This window comes from Daphnia pulicaria, chromosome 2 (genome assembly GCF_021234035.1).
Source record: "Daphnia pulicaria isolate SC F1-1A chromosome 2, SC_F0-13Bv2, whole genome shotgun sequence".
In the NCBI taxonomy this organism is placed as follows: domain Eukaryota; kingdom Metazoa; phylum Arthropoda; class Branchiopoda; order Diplostraca; family Daphniidae; genus Daphnia; species Daphnia pulicaria.
The window spans coordinates 9,373,982-9,389,895 of record NC_060914.1 but is presented as its reverse complement, the minus strand read 5'-3'; the positions used below and the strand labels follow the sequence as shown (position 1 = coordinate 9,389,895).

At 37.2% G+C, this 15,914-nt stretch overlaps 2 protein-coding genes across 2 annotated transcripts; both read left to right on the top strand.

Annotated features, from left to right (window-relative positions):
- Positions 1-662: 662 nt before the first annotated feature.
- Positions 663-1,782, top strand: LOC124326571 (ganglioside GM2 activator-like). Its single transcript, XM_046785474.1, has 5 exons — positions 663-823; positions 930-1,015; positions 1,093-1,199; positions 1,315-1,480; positions 1,574-1,782. The coding sequence occupies exons 1-5, from the start codon at positions 742-744 to the stop codon at positions 1,673-1,675; spliced, it is 543 nt and encodes a 180-aa protein (XP_046641430.1). The 5' UTR covers positions 663-741; the 3' UTR covers positions 1,676-1,782.
- A 12,611-nt stretch (positions 1,783-14,393) lies between these two features.
- LOC124327703 lies at positions 14,394-15,566 on the top strand. Its single transcript, XM_046786702.1, has 3 exons — positions 14,394-14,627; positions 14,700-15,027; positions 15,328-15,566. The coding sequence occupies exons 1-3, from the start codon at positions 14,394-14,396 to the stop codon at positions 15,564-15,566; spliced, it is 801 nt and encodes a 266-aa protein (XP_046642658.1).
- Positions 15,567-15,914: the final 348 nt, after the last annotated feature.

Sequence of the window (15,914 nt, the reverse complement as noted above, 5' to 3'; positions counted from 1 at the left end):
TTGCTTGGATCTTAATGTGCCCTTCGTCTAATTGAATCATTTTCAAATGTCCCATGGCTTGTATGTTGATTAACTGGTTGGTTATTTTTAAATGTTTTTTCAGATCAAACAAGGCCGTATAGTACATTCGGATATGCGCAGGCGATTAATTAAGAAGCGTAAAGACATTTTCGAAAAATTACCATCGACGATACACTCAACGCCATCTAGGAGTAAAATTATATTCTTTCATGACAGCAAATTCTGTAAATAGATTTGAAAAAAAAACCAACAAAACAAAGCGTGTAAAATTATCATGATTCGGAATGAAACCACACAGCCCAACAACTCGTTTACATTTAAGTTTTTTAAGCGTTTACACAAGTGTTAGCTAGTAATATGGCTATTAATTTTATATATTTCTGTGTTTTTCTTGACTAAACGACAATTATCGATGGCAAACTTAGTTAAATATGTTTGTTCAAACTGCAAGGCAAAACAAAGTGTCTGTGGAAATTTCCCAACATATTTTGTACCACCCACATTATTTTATCTTGTTGAGCTCTCATTGGTCGAAGTGCGGTGAACGCGTGATAAAGCCGCTTAGTTTCAATGACAATTATGAATCAACAATAACGTGGCAAACCCGGCAACAAAATAGGCCAGTTCGACAGTATAAAAGGGAAACCATTTTTCATTTGAATTCACGATCACATCGTTTGTTGTTTCAAAGTCTTATATTGAAAACAATTCGAGTAGAAAATGAAATTTGTTATTGTTGCAGCTCTCCTAGTGGCAGCCGTTTCGGCAAAGAACATCCGGATCACCAATGTTGCTGATTGTGGTATGATTTCAAGCAATTAACTTGCCGCAATACTAAATGTCGCATCCAATTTTTCTAGAATCATAGATTTTTTAAAAAATAATTTAAAAATTTGAACATTGATAAGGTGGCGCCGGCTCCGTTGTGTCATTCTCCGGAACGATCAATACCGATCCAGTGCCCGTTCCTGGTGATATGCTTGCTAGCTTGTCGGTAAGTCATATTTGTCTAGATTTCATTTATTTTTAAAAATTCTCAGAATAAATTTGTTGTTATGACAATGCCGTTAGTTCACCAGTTCTATCGATTCACCGGACGATTTGAATATTCGCAAAGTTACTACCCGTGTTGCTGACAATTTCGAAGTCCCTTGTCTAGATGGCCTTTCTGGAACCTGGTAAACTTATTTCATAATAATTTATTACAATTGAATGGGAAGAATGTTGCAAATATTAATGCGGTCATTGTTTTCTTTTGCGTCCACGAATTATTTAACATTTTGGAAAACACAGCACAGTTCCTTTGTGCTTCGCAATCGAAAACTTCCCTAATGTGGTATGCCCGCTCTTCCCACCCGAGCTACCGTGTGAGTGTCCCATTAAGGCTGGTACCTACAACTCTCCCAACGCTGTTATCAATTTTGACGAAAAATGGCTTGCTATCGACGGCGGAGTTAACGTAAGGATGTTTGATGAATATTGAATATTGATACGATACTATATTGTTTTAACTTCTGAGTGATATGTTGATGTTTAAATTACTTCGTTGCAGGGGGACTACCACACTGTCACTGAATTCGTGACTGCTATTGGTACGGCAGATGAAGCCGTACTTGGATGCATTGAACTAGACTACACGCTTACGGCCGTTTAATAACAGCTATAATGTTAAACTTTGCAATGGAAAATAAATCATTTTGATCACAAAAATAACATAAACAAAATAAAAATAAAAACAAAAAAATAAAAAATTTATTTTCACTTCTTGGCCAGTTTTTGGTTCTAATGCATTATTACAATTCAAAGTTAGGCTACAAAAGAAATTTTATGTTCTTATCGGTTTCCGAAAGGATCTTGGAAGGATGGTCACATTTTGGCCAAACAAAAACGTTAAAGTGGCGTGGTTCGGTTTGTTCTATTTTGGAATCGAACGAACCTCGGTTAGTTACGGTTACACCGCGGTAATACCTGAAGTTTGGAAACGCGCGAGAGAGCCTTATGTAAAAAGGTGATTTTTGCGTCGTTCCCAAAAATTGAATTTTCGATGGGGGGGACAACGAATTTTTTTTAAGTATCCATGGGGTTAGCTACTTCCTGATTTTTTTAAAGACTTTTATTGTAAAGGACAGGGTAGCTATAAACGGATGTAAAAGTTTGAGAACACGTCGTAGAAGCTTATCAAAATCCAGAAAACTCATTATATGTGATAGGTTGCTTTGTTTTCGAAGAAAAACCAAAAATAAGTCCCAAACATCTAGCCTGAAATATTTCCAAACCATGGTGGAGACCTTATAATGATATTTTTCGTATTGAATTAGTGTAGAATACTGTATTTTACAATAATTATACCAGAAAATTCATTTTATGTGATAGGTTGCTTTGATTTTGAAGAAAAACCAAAAAAAGGTCCCAAACATCTAGCTCGAAATATTTCCAAATCGTGGTGGAGACCTTTTCTATCACATATAATGGTATTCTTCGTGTTGAATAAATGTAAAATACTGTATTTTACAATAATGATACCAGGAAACTCATTATATGTGATAGGTTGCTTTGGTTTTGAAAAAAACCCAAAAATAAGTCCCAAAGAAATATTTCCAAATCGTGGTGGAGACCTTTCCTATCATATAAAATGGTATTTTTCAATTTGAATAAGTGTAGAATGCTGTAAATTAAAATAATTATATAAGAAAACTCATTATATGTGATAGCTTGCATAATTCTTGAAGAAAAACCAAAAAATACGTCCCTAACACCTAGCCTGATATATTTCCAAATCGTGGTGAAGACCTTTCCTATCACATATAATGGTATTTTTCATGTTGAATAAATGTAGAATACTGTATTTTACAATAATTACACCAGAAAACTCATCATATGTTATGGCTTGCTTTGGTTTTGAAGAAAAACCAAAAAAATGCCACAAACATCTCGCTCGAAATATTTCCAAATCGTGGTGGAGACAATTCCTATCACATACAGTCCTCTCCATAAGTATGGGATCACCCCACGCCGTTCCATAAGGCGGCGTATATTTTTATAGTTGGTTTTTCGGGTGGCAAAAAGTGAAAAAAATGACATAAATTCACAAAACTTGGAATTTATATAATTTAATCTCTTTTGTTTTGTCTGAATTTTTTTCAGATTTTTTCGTTCATGGGTTAGGCCTCTAAAAGTGGCTCCAAAAGTATCGGATCACTCCGACGCCCACCGTGTTATTATCTTATGGCCCAAACTTGTTTTTCATATTGATTTTTATATATTTAATTTTCTAGAAGGAATTTTTATTTTCAAACCGTGTATACAATACCCTTTCATAAATTAACTGTGAGTTTTTCATGATGACCTGAATTATTTTTGAATTTTCCCAGATTTATTCGTTTCCCGAGTTTCTGAAATCAGAGACTGCAGAAGACTTCATTTACGGTTTACAACCTCCCTACTAGCACACATTGTCCATAGGACGTCCATTGGATATCCGATGGTCCATTTTCCGTTTGTCCGTTTAGCGTCAGCTACGGATATCCTATGGATGGTATATTTTGATCCAGATAACGGATGGTCGCGGATGGTCATACTGTGATGTCCTATGGATGTCCATCTGGTACCAATCTCGGATGTGAAGTCAGCCGTACATTCGTGATGAGTATTGGACATCGTATGGATATCAGAATAAGGATCTGAAACGAACGATTAATTTCACATCCCAGATTGGTACCGATGGACATCCATAGGACATCCCAGTATGGACCAGTTTTCTTGATCCAAACATTCCATCAATAGGATATCCGTGGCTGACGCTAAACGGACGGACGGGTTTTCGTTCACAGGATATACATAGAACGTCCTGTGGACATTGTGTGCTAGTAGGGGAGCTTGAATATCCCCTTTGTTTCAAATTAATAAGAACAACTGTAACATGGATGCATAACACTGGCATGGCATGCAGGAGTCCCGGGTTCGATCCCCGATGAAGTTATATTTTTCCCAAATTTTTAACTGATCCCAAAGACGTCCGTTTTTTGGACGTCCATGGATATCCAAGTTTGGACGTCCACAGGAAAGGACATAAGGATATCCTGTAAACATCCATAGGACGTCCAACTTGGATATCCAACTGGATCGGCTCTGACATACATAGTATATCCTATGGATATCTCTGTGCTAGTAGGGCTCTATCAGCTGGCGTAGGCCGGAAAATGAGTGTCGTTTCTATACAACACTGGCGCTCTGCTTCCTTTTTTACTTAAGGGGCGTATAGAAACGACACTAATTTTCCGGCCTACGCCAGCTGATAGAAGTTGTAAACCGTAAATTTCCAATTTTAATTTTTCATTCACCGCCAAAATTCAAAGTGCCGAAAAAAGTGCCGAAACGGGTGGCAACCGAAAACTCATTATATGTTATAGGTTGCTTTGGTTTTGAAGAAAAACCAAAAATACGCCCCAAACATCTAGCCTGAAATATTTCAAAATCGTGGTGGTGATCGACCTTTCTGAGTGTTCCACGGTTGAAATCCGCGTTACCCAAACGAAAATTCAACTTCAAAACCTTCAGGGGAGTGTCCATAATACGTAGGGGGGCAAATATTCAATTACTTAAAAGGATTTCAAAAGTTATTCATGTTTGAAAATCTACTTTTATCATTTCTTGTTGACATTTTCGTGTTACGGTTTCAATACTTTTGAAGTGTGCCACGATCGAAATCCGCGTTACCTAAAAGAAGATTCAACGTTAAAACCGTCAGGGGAGTGTCCATAATACGTAGATTGGCAAATATTCAATTACCCAAAAGGATTAAAAAAGTTATTCATATTTGAAAATCTACTTCCATCATTTTTTTTTTTATATTTTCGTGTTACGATTTCAATATTTTCCGAGTGTGCCACGGTCGAAATCCGTGTTAGCTAAAAGAAAATTCAACGTTAAAGCCTTCAGGGGAGTGTCCATAAGACTTAGAGGGGCAAATATTCAATTACCCAATAGGATTTTAAAAGTTATTCATGTTTGAAAATCTATTTTATTTTTTTTTAAATTTTCGTGTTACTATTTCAATACTTTCCCGGTGTGCCACGTTCGAAATCTGGGTTACCCAGACGAAAATTCAACGTTGAAACCTCCAGGGGAGTGTCCATAATACGTACAGTACCTAACAAAAGTTTGGGAACGCGCGAGAGAACCTTATGGAAAAAGTCATTTTTCTCGGCAATCACAAAAATCCAATTTTAGTCGGAACGCTTTTTTTTGGCCGTAGCCGTAGTGTGTAGAAATAAGCTAATTTATTTTCAGATTTTTGCAATCAAGGGAAGGGTAACTTTTTAATCGAGCCCTTAGTTTCGGAACACTCCGTAATGCTATATGTAAATTAGGGTACTTTAAGGTAGGATAACTACAGAACAGATAAAGCTAGGAAGACACGGAAAACTCTAAAATGAAGAAGTTCACTAGTTGAACAACATTCTTTATTTTCAAATTTTTCGCGTCATATTTAATGTAGTCATTTTGAAATTGAAAACAGTTTTTATTTTTTGTCCCGTGTTTGTCTCTTTCTCCCCCCGCCCCATTCCCACCCACGCCGAGTTGTCGCTCCCTCATAAGCGCGAAGGAAAGGTCTCCACCACGATTTGGAATTATTCAGGCTAGATATTTTGGAGGTTTTTTGTTTTTCGTCAACACCAATGCAACTTATCATATATATTGAGTTTTCTGGCATAATTATTGTAAAATGGTTTATTCTTCACTTATTCAACATGAAAAATACCATTATACAGTACCCTCGTGAAGTTTGGAAACACGGGGAGTGTTTCCGCGCTTCTAAGACGGCGGCTTACGGGCAAAAGTGTCCCATTTTTACGCGATAACTCACGTTTGAGTTATCGCAAAGCAAATCTAAAAAAAATCCTCTTGTTGAGAAAAGAATTACCTTTCATCATCTTTTTTTTAATCACGGTGAATAATAGTTTAGCCCCAAAGTCCTAGTTATAAAGTTTGAAACATCGGCGCATTCGCCATATGTTTCCAAGCTAAAGTGTATGTTACTTAAAAAATTATAAAAAATTAAAATATGTCAATTATTACTTTAAACTTGTACAAACGGACAAAGTTGCAAATTTTTGAAATGAAACGCTGATTTTTGCCGATTTTTAAATTAAATTTTGATTTGTCTTCTCACGTCGCGTGGAGCGTATCCTGCCCCAAGGGAAGAATAGAAGAGGGAAAACCACTGGACCCCTTCGTTCTCTCCTATTCTCTTCCCTCTATTCTTCCCCGGGCTAGAAGTTTGTCCCTGCGCCAAGAAAATTAATCAGCATTTTTTCCTTAAAAAATTGGCAAAAATCAGCGTTTCATTAAGCCATTTATTAATAGAAAGCATTTTTAAAAGCATTTTTTAAAAGAAGAAAACCTGGACTAAATTTTGGTAAACAAATACTTATATTAGCTTGTTTTGAAAAAAATGCCAACTATAACACAGTTTTCACAATTTTGTCCGGAATAGCCCCACTCTCCCCTAACTACTGAAAATCTTCGGAAGCCCGAGAGAACCGTTTTTGCAGTCCTCTCAGTAGTACAGTTTATGAGCAAATGCTTTCAAATTTGGTGTGGAGATAGCTAGAGGTAGTGGGAACACCTCTGATGTTTTTCAGATTTTTGTTTAAATTTCCTGAAGTACTTTTGGCCGGTTCTAAAAGTCTTTGGAAAGCCGAGAGGATCCATTTAGCAGAGTATATTTCCCAAATATTGCTAAAATATTATATTCCTACAATTAAAATGTTGGTAAAGTAATTTTTTAAAATATTTTTCCAATACATTTTTGCACCCAAATTTGTTGGCTCACAATATTTTTTCAAGTTATGTTACTTCTATTGGTCAAATAACAGTTTTACTACTTTTAACAAGCGATCTCCCACTCAACCGGAGCGAAATACCCTCTTTCTGGTGGAGGTACTTTTCGGATCGTAATCCGGAAAAGGACTCTAAAAATCCGGACTAGGACTATTCTGTTCAGGGAATAAAGTCCGGATTTTTATCTTTTCCCGTTAACGAGATAATCGGGATTGAAAATCGTGAAATATCACGAAAACCCATAGAGTCACCCGCCGACTACATCGCTTTTAGCCGTATACTCGGCTTCTACAAAAAAACTAATTGATACAAATGTAGCCCTTTCATTCCTCTTTCAGAATCCAAAAGGATTTTTAAAAATTCTTTAAGATGTCCGAGATATCACGATTTTCGTGATTTCGACACATTTTTCAGGCATTTTATTCAGCGTTGCCGATTGCCGTATATGTGCTTTTCGCCCTCTTTTCTGTCCAATCCTTTGCTTTTTCCCTGTTTTCTATGTATCAAGTCCCATCTGTATCGATATACAAGGCCTTGATACATAGGAAACAGGGAAAAAGCGATTCTTGCGTATACGCAAGAATCGATGCCGACTTTAGCCTTGCTTATAGAACTTTAAAAATAATAATTTAAAAATAATTGATAAACCTTGTTGTAAACGTTGCAGACTAATTTGCCCATAAAGTAGTATCGCTCGTCGGTTATATGAATTGCAGCCAATCTTAATTTGACGTTCTGGTGATAGACGCATACGCATACGGAATGCGTACCGCTTGATCCCACAGTGATGACATTTGGCGGCCTTAACAAATACCGACAATCCAAAGGCTCTCAATCCATCAGAAGTGAGTTTCTTTTTGTAATCTCGATGTAGTTCATCGATGTTAACCAACAACAAGTGCTTTTGAACATTAAGTCGTTTTCCGTCTGCTTGTCTTACGCTCTTCACGTTTTTCATACCAGGCAGTTGCCTGCTAAACTCGTCCGACGTATAGAACTAAACAATTCTCTTTTCGTCATCTATAATTAATGCAAAGTATTTTTTTAATTATTTTTATAATAATAAAAGAAGCGTATAAAGACAGTCTTACCTTCTGTTTTTTCACCCTCTTTTCTGTCCAATCCTTTGCTTTTTCCCTGTTTTCTATGTATCAAGTCCCATCTGTATCGATATACAAGGCCTTGATACATAGGAAACAGGGAAAAAGCGATTACGCCTTTACGCTTGTTATTACCTTCAGCTTTAGGTAAAATACCATTCTCACGATAAAGAGCGGATGCCTTAGCAGCGGCACGCAAACTCAGGCCAAAATATGAAGCAGCTTTAGATTGTGTCCAGCTTGCCGGTGCCAAGGTCAATAAAGAATATTGCTCTTTGGAGTTTGATGCCGGTTGTATCTGAAATGTACACAAGCGATACAGTTGTATTATACGTAAGGCTCGAATTTGAATCCCAATTAATCTCTTAGCAAAGAAAATTTTTACCTTCTCGCGAAGTTCGCTCATCAATCGCGAATAATATTCTACTTTGAAGATAGGAGAATCGTCTGATTCAGTCATAACATTCCGTTTAACGGAGTCATGACTTTCTCAAATAGATTCAAGCGCCTTTTTTTAGAACACCTGTTGAGATTTTCGACTGGGCTTATAAGAGATGCATCCGCCAGGGCACTTATTACTTTTCGGGGGGTTATGTTCACACTAAATTCGTCATCAACACATTCGGGATAATGCGGCTCACTGTTTTTGTCAATCGAATTAAAATCTTTCGCCTGTTTGTAACATCGCGGGCAGAGTTTTTTACCAAGAATCAGACGAATATTTTCCGTTGCTTCTATTACGGAATCACTTAGTTCAATACTTATAACTTGAATACCCTTACTCGTCTTTTTTTTCGTGTTTATCAAAAGGATCACAACACTTTTTATTTTTTTGCGCGTTCGCATAGTGAATAAAAGACACGTAATAATGATGAGCAGAAATTGTTTCAATGTTCTCGGACTGAACACGCAATTTAATCACACGTTGATCAATCAATGGCAAATCAATTATCAAGGTGTTGGACTTTTTTGTCGTATGAATTAACTGATTGCAATCGCCATTATGAAAAATATTTCCAACGCAACAATTCGGAAGTTTTTGATTATCTCCCATATCGACACAGAACTAAAGAGCAACATCTCAAGACAAAAACAGACAGGAGACTGAAGAACTTTCTTGCCAAAAGTAATTGGCAACGGCATAATCAAAGAGAATTGGGTAACAATCTAAGGCCGCAAACAAGCTTGATTTTTTGCATTTGGACCTTCCTCTGATTACATTCGAACCCGGCTTTTCGGAACGGAAAGCTTTTACCCGGAAACCCTGAGCGGTTGCCGCTCCAAAGTCTCTAGAGACGACTCTATGACCATGAACAGGTTCTCCGTGTTAGAGATAGGGCGAATAATAAAAACTTGGAAAATTTATAAATAATAAACGAGAGACCGGTAAGACTCAAAATTTTTACAGTAAATGCGACAGTGTTCTGTATTTGACGAATAAAATACAAAAAAATACAAATAAAGCTGTATTTTATTTGTATTTTTGCCTTCTTTAGTGGGCGTATTAAAGTATTTTTTTTTGTATTTTATTCGTCAAATACAGAACACTGAAATGCGCACAATCGAGATCTATCGATGAGTGAAAAAAAAATTAAAATCAAAGCTAACAAATTTCCGCTAGGCTCATTTTAAAAAAAAGTTTAAACCCCAATTACCTAACTTTATTTTCAAAAAATTCCCGATCCAAATAGATCATTAAAAAGAGAAATAAATTCTCTATCGTTTCACTACTTTTTAACCCTGTAGCGCAAAATGAAGAGGTGACAAATACAATTTAAAAAAAAAAAAATTTTTTAAATTAAAAAAAACCGAATCTTTTAGATTTTTTATTTCAAATTTGGTAAACGGGAAAAATTTTTCCCTTTACAGAAAATTTTATACCAACACAATGAATACACTGTAAAAAAATAAAAAAAATCGGTGATGTCGAGCGCCAGAATTAATTCGCTTTCAGCGGAATGACCCATCATTCAATTATGCCGGAGATATCGACGATAAGCAAGAATACTCCTTCGAGAGACAGTTTCGTTATGGAATTTCAAAATCTCTTCAGCAAAGGAAAGACGCTCCCTTCAAAGGTCAGATCCCTTCAAAATATTCCCAGCTCCTCCCTTCAGTTACTTTGATTCTCGGTCAATATCGGATTATAAAAAACGCAAACTGACGAGATCAACGTCTTTAAAATTTCTTCCATCTACAATCAGAAGTAAACCTTTGTAACATTAGGATATAAAAGCAAAGATTGCTTTAGACTTCCGCTTTTGTAGACTGTTTTTTGCAGCGTTGACAATGAATATTTGAGAAATTTAAGTTTTCGAACTAACGCGCTCTGAGCAATTTCAGCAAACCCTTCTAGAAGTGATTCGTGACAAACTACGTTCAGTTTGGATAAATTATTCAGAACCAGTTGAATTCCTTTACTGTTACTTGAAATACAGACAGGTATACAAAACGCGGATGGATTTGCAACGCCGATCGCGCACAGTTCTCGAATCCCACCATTTCTCCTTAAATAAAAAAAATCGTTTATTAAAAATTAATCTTATTTATGATCAGAAGTGTGTGATTTATATTTTTATTGCCTCAGGTCTGCACAGTGCGTGACAAGAATCTTCATGAAATCGATTTCAGATACAGATGAAGAAATGTTCAAAACTTGCAGTTCTGAAAATTTAGGAATGAAATTCAAAAATTTAGGGTAATTATACAGTAACCCAGCCACAAAATTAACAGGTGCTATAATGTTAATTATAAACCAGAAGATAATATTTAAGGTAGGTTTTATTTGGAATTTATATGGGGAAAAGTGGGTAATTTTTTTCCTTATAAGGTTTACCAGTTCCTCCAACAAAACGACAAAGAAATTTTTAACTTGTTGCATAGTTACGAAGACCTATAGCCATATTAGGTACACTGTGGACGTAACTGCTAAAAAATATCGAAATTTCCGTTTTTACCAAACATTTGGTCCATTATTTAAGGAATAGTTGGCCAAGTGGTGAGAGATCTGAGCTGCATAATTGAAGGTCAGTAGTCTGATCCTGGGGTGAAACTTTGATCTTTATCTCTAACAGAAATCATATACAGATATAGATGCAATTTAAGGATACTGTTTATACGCAAACAGGTATAGCCAAGGGACATACAGATGGTACGTGCGGGGAAGGGGAAATTAGGAAAACATGAAGCATAAGGGTATCAACAGCATGACCTTATTACAATATAATGTGGCTGATTGCAATTGAATTGCATCGAAGTTTGCCTGAAATTTCTCGAAGTTTAACTCAAAATCATTTTTTTACATAATAGTCTACAAAAATGGAACTATAAAGTATTTCATGGTATGCAAAATAGTAAATTGCATGCCAATCTTACACTTGGAAAATGATGTCGAATATTAGACATCATTATGATAAGTTACTTCGTGAATATCAAATAGATACCTAGGTAGCACACAGACTCTGCTCCAGGTCTGTTACAGATCTGTTTTTGAGAGTCTGCTGTAAATTGCTTGGAGTGAAACAATTCTACAGACTGTCCTCATACAGAGGTCTGTGACAGACCTGACTTACAAAATCTGTAAAACAGGTTTTTTACATATCGCGTACCACAGTCTTTCTACTACACACTATTTTACGTATTCATCCCAGAGATCCGCCGTTTCAATAATTCAACTCACAATTTACAAAAAAAATTGTATTTAACACTAATTTCAACTTTTATACCACTTACATTTGATTATTTTGATTATATACACAAATTTCTTTCTGAGTTTTGAGATATTTTTTTAAAGGTTTAATAGTAATAAAAATTATTGTCGAGGTGCAGTAAGATTAGCTAATGGGTGTCCAACCTTCGTAGAGCAGTGCCAGATTGTCCACATTTGTAGCTAAAAAGATTAGTTTTATTCAAGGCAAGAAATTTTAAAGTTATTCCCAGTCAAAACGCACAACTTGTTTCCTGATACTTCTTTAACAATGATTCTAGTGATTGCTCAAATGCTGATCTTATTAACTTTTGCCTATCCGCTAAAAGCTAAAGTTCTATTAGTCGGTTTGTAAATGAAGCGCTGTTGTAATATCCGTTTTGAACGCCGTTTAAGTCTACCGTTGCCAACTTATCAATTAATCCAAACCATTAAGCTATGCAGACGGCAAATGGTTTGATTGCTGGTGCTGGGTTGAAAGGAATGCAGCAGTTAATTTGACTACCCACATGAGAATACTACGAGAAATACCAACCACCACATCGAAGTTCAAAAGAAAAGTATTTCGGTAGCAGCTGCATATATATAAATCTATTTTTGAAAGATGGTGGTTATGTTTACCACATACCACAAAATGGCTAGGCTTATTATTAGCAAAGCATGAATAAAAGATTATTACCATCCATACTATATTGAGTAACTGGGCAAAAGTCCTATAATAAAAAGAGTACTGGGACTTCTGGGACGACTCAGTAGCAGGTCCTATAGGACCTGCTGGCTTCATCAGCTCCACGTTTTGATCCATCTGCTGCTCCAGCCAATCTGTAAGAAGTGAGTAGGCTTTTTCGAGGAAGTTACTAGATTCCTTTTACACGACAGGTTCGTTAAGAGAATCGACTAGCTTTATCTACTTCTCGTTTTGGCCAATATGCTGTCGGAGAAAATCTCCAATTTTCATCAGCCTCGAGTTTGATGGCTGAATGTGATGTCACAGTGGAGGAGATTTTGTTTATTCCAACTGTTGATGTGGGAAATGTCTCGACGTTGTCCAAAACTAATTCTGAAGTAAGGATTATTGTGTAAATATGTATCCATCTACACTTTTTAATTTCTTTTTCTTCAAATAGATGGAGATAAATTTCCTTGAAATAATAATGGCGTCTGAAAAAGGAAAGATTATCGTCCAACAATTCATGGAAAACGACGAGTCATATTCATCACTGTTCTCGATCGAAAAAAAATTGTTAAAATTGCTTGCAGTTGGATCCAACAAAAGATCGGATTATATCCGAGTAATGAACAGAAGAGTGACATGGCAGCTGCCATTATTGTAAAGTCGTTCCCATGTTTAGGGATCAGGGAGAGTGGGAGTGTAAAACATGACCATTACTATGACCCTAAAGCAGGAGGGTTTTTGGAGACTCGTTTAAAAACTTTGAGAAGAAATTTGCCTGCCGAACAACGAAAGCGAAAAGCAAGTGGCACCCCTCTCTGGTCTAAAAGCTCTATAAGTGAAACCAAAAGGAATTTTGAAACATGAAAACGTTTGTGAACCAACCAACCAAAAAATGCTAAAATTCAAGGTATAAAGGATTTATTATATAATACTAATGCTTTTTTCCATAATAGGTTAGGCTTATGCAGACGTTGCCGCCCACATACATTAACCGGCGTCAAATTAGGGAACTGTTCGAAGAGACTTATACCTTAAGACAACAACAGCAAAAGCTCTAACTCTCAACCCCAACTCAACTTTTTGCCGAGTATCCGAGAATGTTGGACACCGACAATGGAGTGTTGGTATGCTTTAAATCCAATTTGTTTCTATTACACACTTCTATACTAAATATATGTGTTTAGATATTGGACGATTTTCGGAGAAAGTATCCACAAGGGAAATATCTATATTCCAACTTCACGGAAAAATACCTTGCTAGGGTAAATCGATTGATGCAATTTGACAACGAAAATAAAACGCAGTGCAATGACGGTAATATTTTAATTTGTCTTATAGCATGCGATATTTACTCATTGTGTGTCTTTTATTATATAGAATTCCTTGCTTCAATTCTTAACGTAATTTAATTGCTTTTGGAGATCCGGAGAGTGAAGTGCCATTCAGTCCAGGCAAAATTTAATCTATTATACAGTTCGTTGAAGAAAACACGGAAATAAAAGAATATGTTAACCAACGGACCGAGGCGGAAAAGGCGGCCAACAAACAGCCGTTTCTTCTCTGCACCAGTTCACTTGCACAACCACTGAATTTTTTCCTTGTCATTGAAGGATTTCTCGTGCCATTAGGGAAAAATTCTAGTATTGCTTTTAATGTTCTTTTTTGTTCTTTTTTTGTGTTTCAGCTACACTATCCTCCGTAAATAAAGCCCCCTATTCATTTTTTTGAAAAATGTGTGGTCCAAATAGCATCTATGTCGGCTTCTACGGCTGACTTTGTATCCCGTCTCGAGTCCATCCAGCCTCTTTGAATATGGTTTTACTTATCCATTGACTTTAATCTATTCAAATATGATTCCAGCCTGATGGAGATTGGAGTGCTGGACTCTGAGCACCGGAGGCAGCTGGTCAAGGCGTCGATGCTGCTCAAGACGCCGTTGCATGAGATGAATTCAGTGCTGGCCCGGCCGGAGACGGTCGCCGAATAGCTGCTTCTGCTGCGCTTGAATCACTACGGCGAGCAATTCCACAAGAACCACTACGACGACATGGAGCGCATCACCCGCATCTGCTGGGAGGTCGAACTGACGACCGTCGCCGAGATCAGGTTGGTCGGCCACTTCCGACGCATGCTCGTCTCCCTGGGCGGCGGAGTGTCACTACAAAAACAACAACAACAGCAGCGCCCGTCCAAACTCGCCAACGGAGCCAATGTCCCTCATCCGGTCAAAATCAACAACCCAGATGATTTAACATCCATGTCTTCCGATCTGAAACTCATCGTAAGTGTCAAGCGTTTAATAAGGTTATTACAGGAACGATTAGATGATTCAAATTGATTCAACAATTTTTAGTCGTCAAATCTGGCCCGGCTAGAGAACGAAATTAGTCAGAAAATGATTGAAACGATGGGCGAACCGCTGGCGTCTTCTGCTGGCGTCAATGAAACTTGCAACAAGAACAACAGCAGCAGCACACTGGGCAGGAGAAAGTCACGACTGGCTCCTCAACCACCTTCGCCGGTGGCCAGAAATCATTCCCATCCGGTGGAACTTCTTCTGAGCGAGTTGGCCATCCGTACCCCCCACCAAGTTGGTCATCGGCATCGCCAAGACGGTGGCCACTCAGTGGTGACACAAACCCCAAAATCTCCTGCGTCAAGGCGTCTGTTGCGAGGCCCAGGTGGGTGGTCAAATTTCTTAATTAAATTTGGAAACCACCACACATGGTGAATGTTGCGTTCAACTGAATTGGGAATAAAAAAAATTCAAGCAAAAGGTGTCACTCTTGTTACTTCCTTAAAATCATGACAAATATGAAAAAGAGGGAATGACGAATAACGACTTAAACGCGTTTATCTTAAACTGGCAAAATTGAAAATAATTTTACTTAGATATTATATTCAGCGGAATAAAAAAAGTTTGGTTCTACCTTAGTTACGTTTAGTTTTGTACCTTGTACCTTGTTACCTTGTACCTTTAGTTTACGGTTACTGGCGGATTTGTAACTCAGGCAGAGATATCCATGTAGAAATCCATCCGTTTGGCATCCAGCAACACTTAGATAATTACCGAGGCCTCTATGGCAGCCTTGAAATTAATCCGGTACACGATCGAAGACACAACGGATTGCATGTCGGCAATTCCGGCCGATCTGCAACGTCGATGTTGCACGGTCCCCCTTTTGCACTGTTATTTTCTATCACAGAACCGCAGATTTAAAACATTCGCAACACGATAAAAACGAAATTAAGCCATGTGAAAATTTGACATCTGATCACGACTACAGCACGAATCAAATTTATAATAAATTTTTAAGATCTAAGACCTTGGAAGAAATTGTCAGTCGTTGAAGTAACACTTTTCGGTAAAAAGAAAAGCAACCGGGGTGGCGCAAATTTCATTTTATAGCCTACTTGTTGCATTGTCTTCGATAATGGCGTCGATACCCTAGATATTTAAAAAAGTTTGCACAACACAATTTGACATTTAGATAAAAATCAAAGTTTAAATAACTTGTTCTTCAACGGCGAGCTGCTTTTTCGGATCGGAATCTCGTCCTTCTATTTT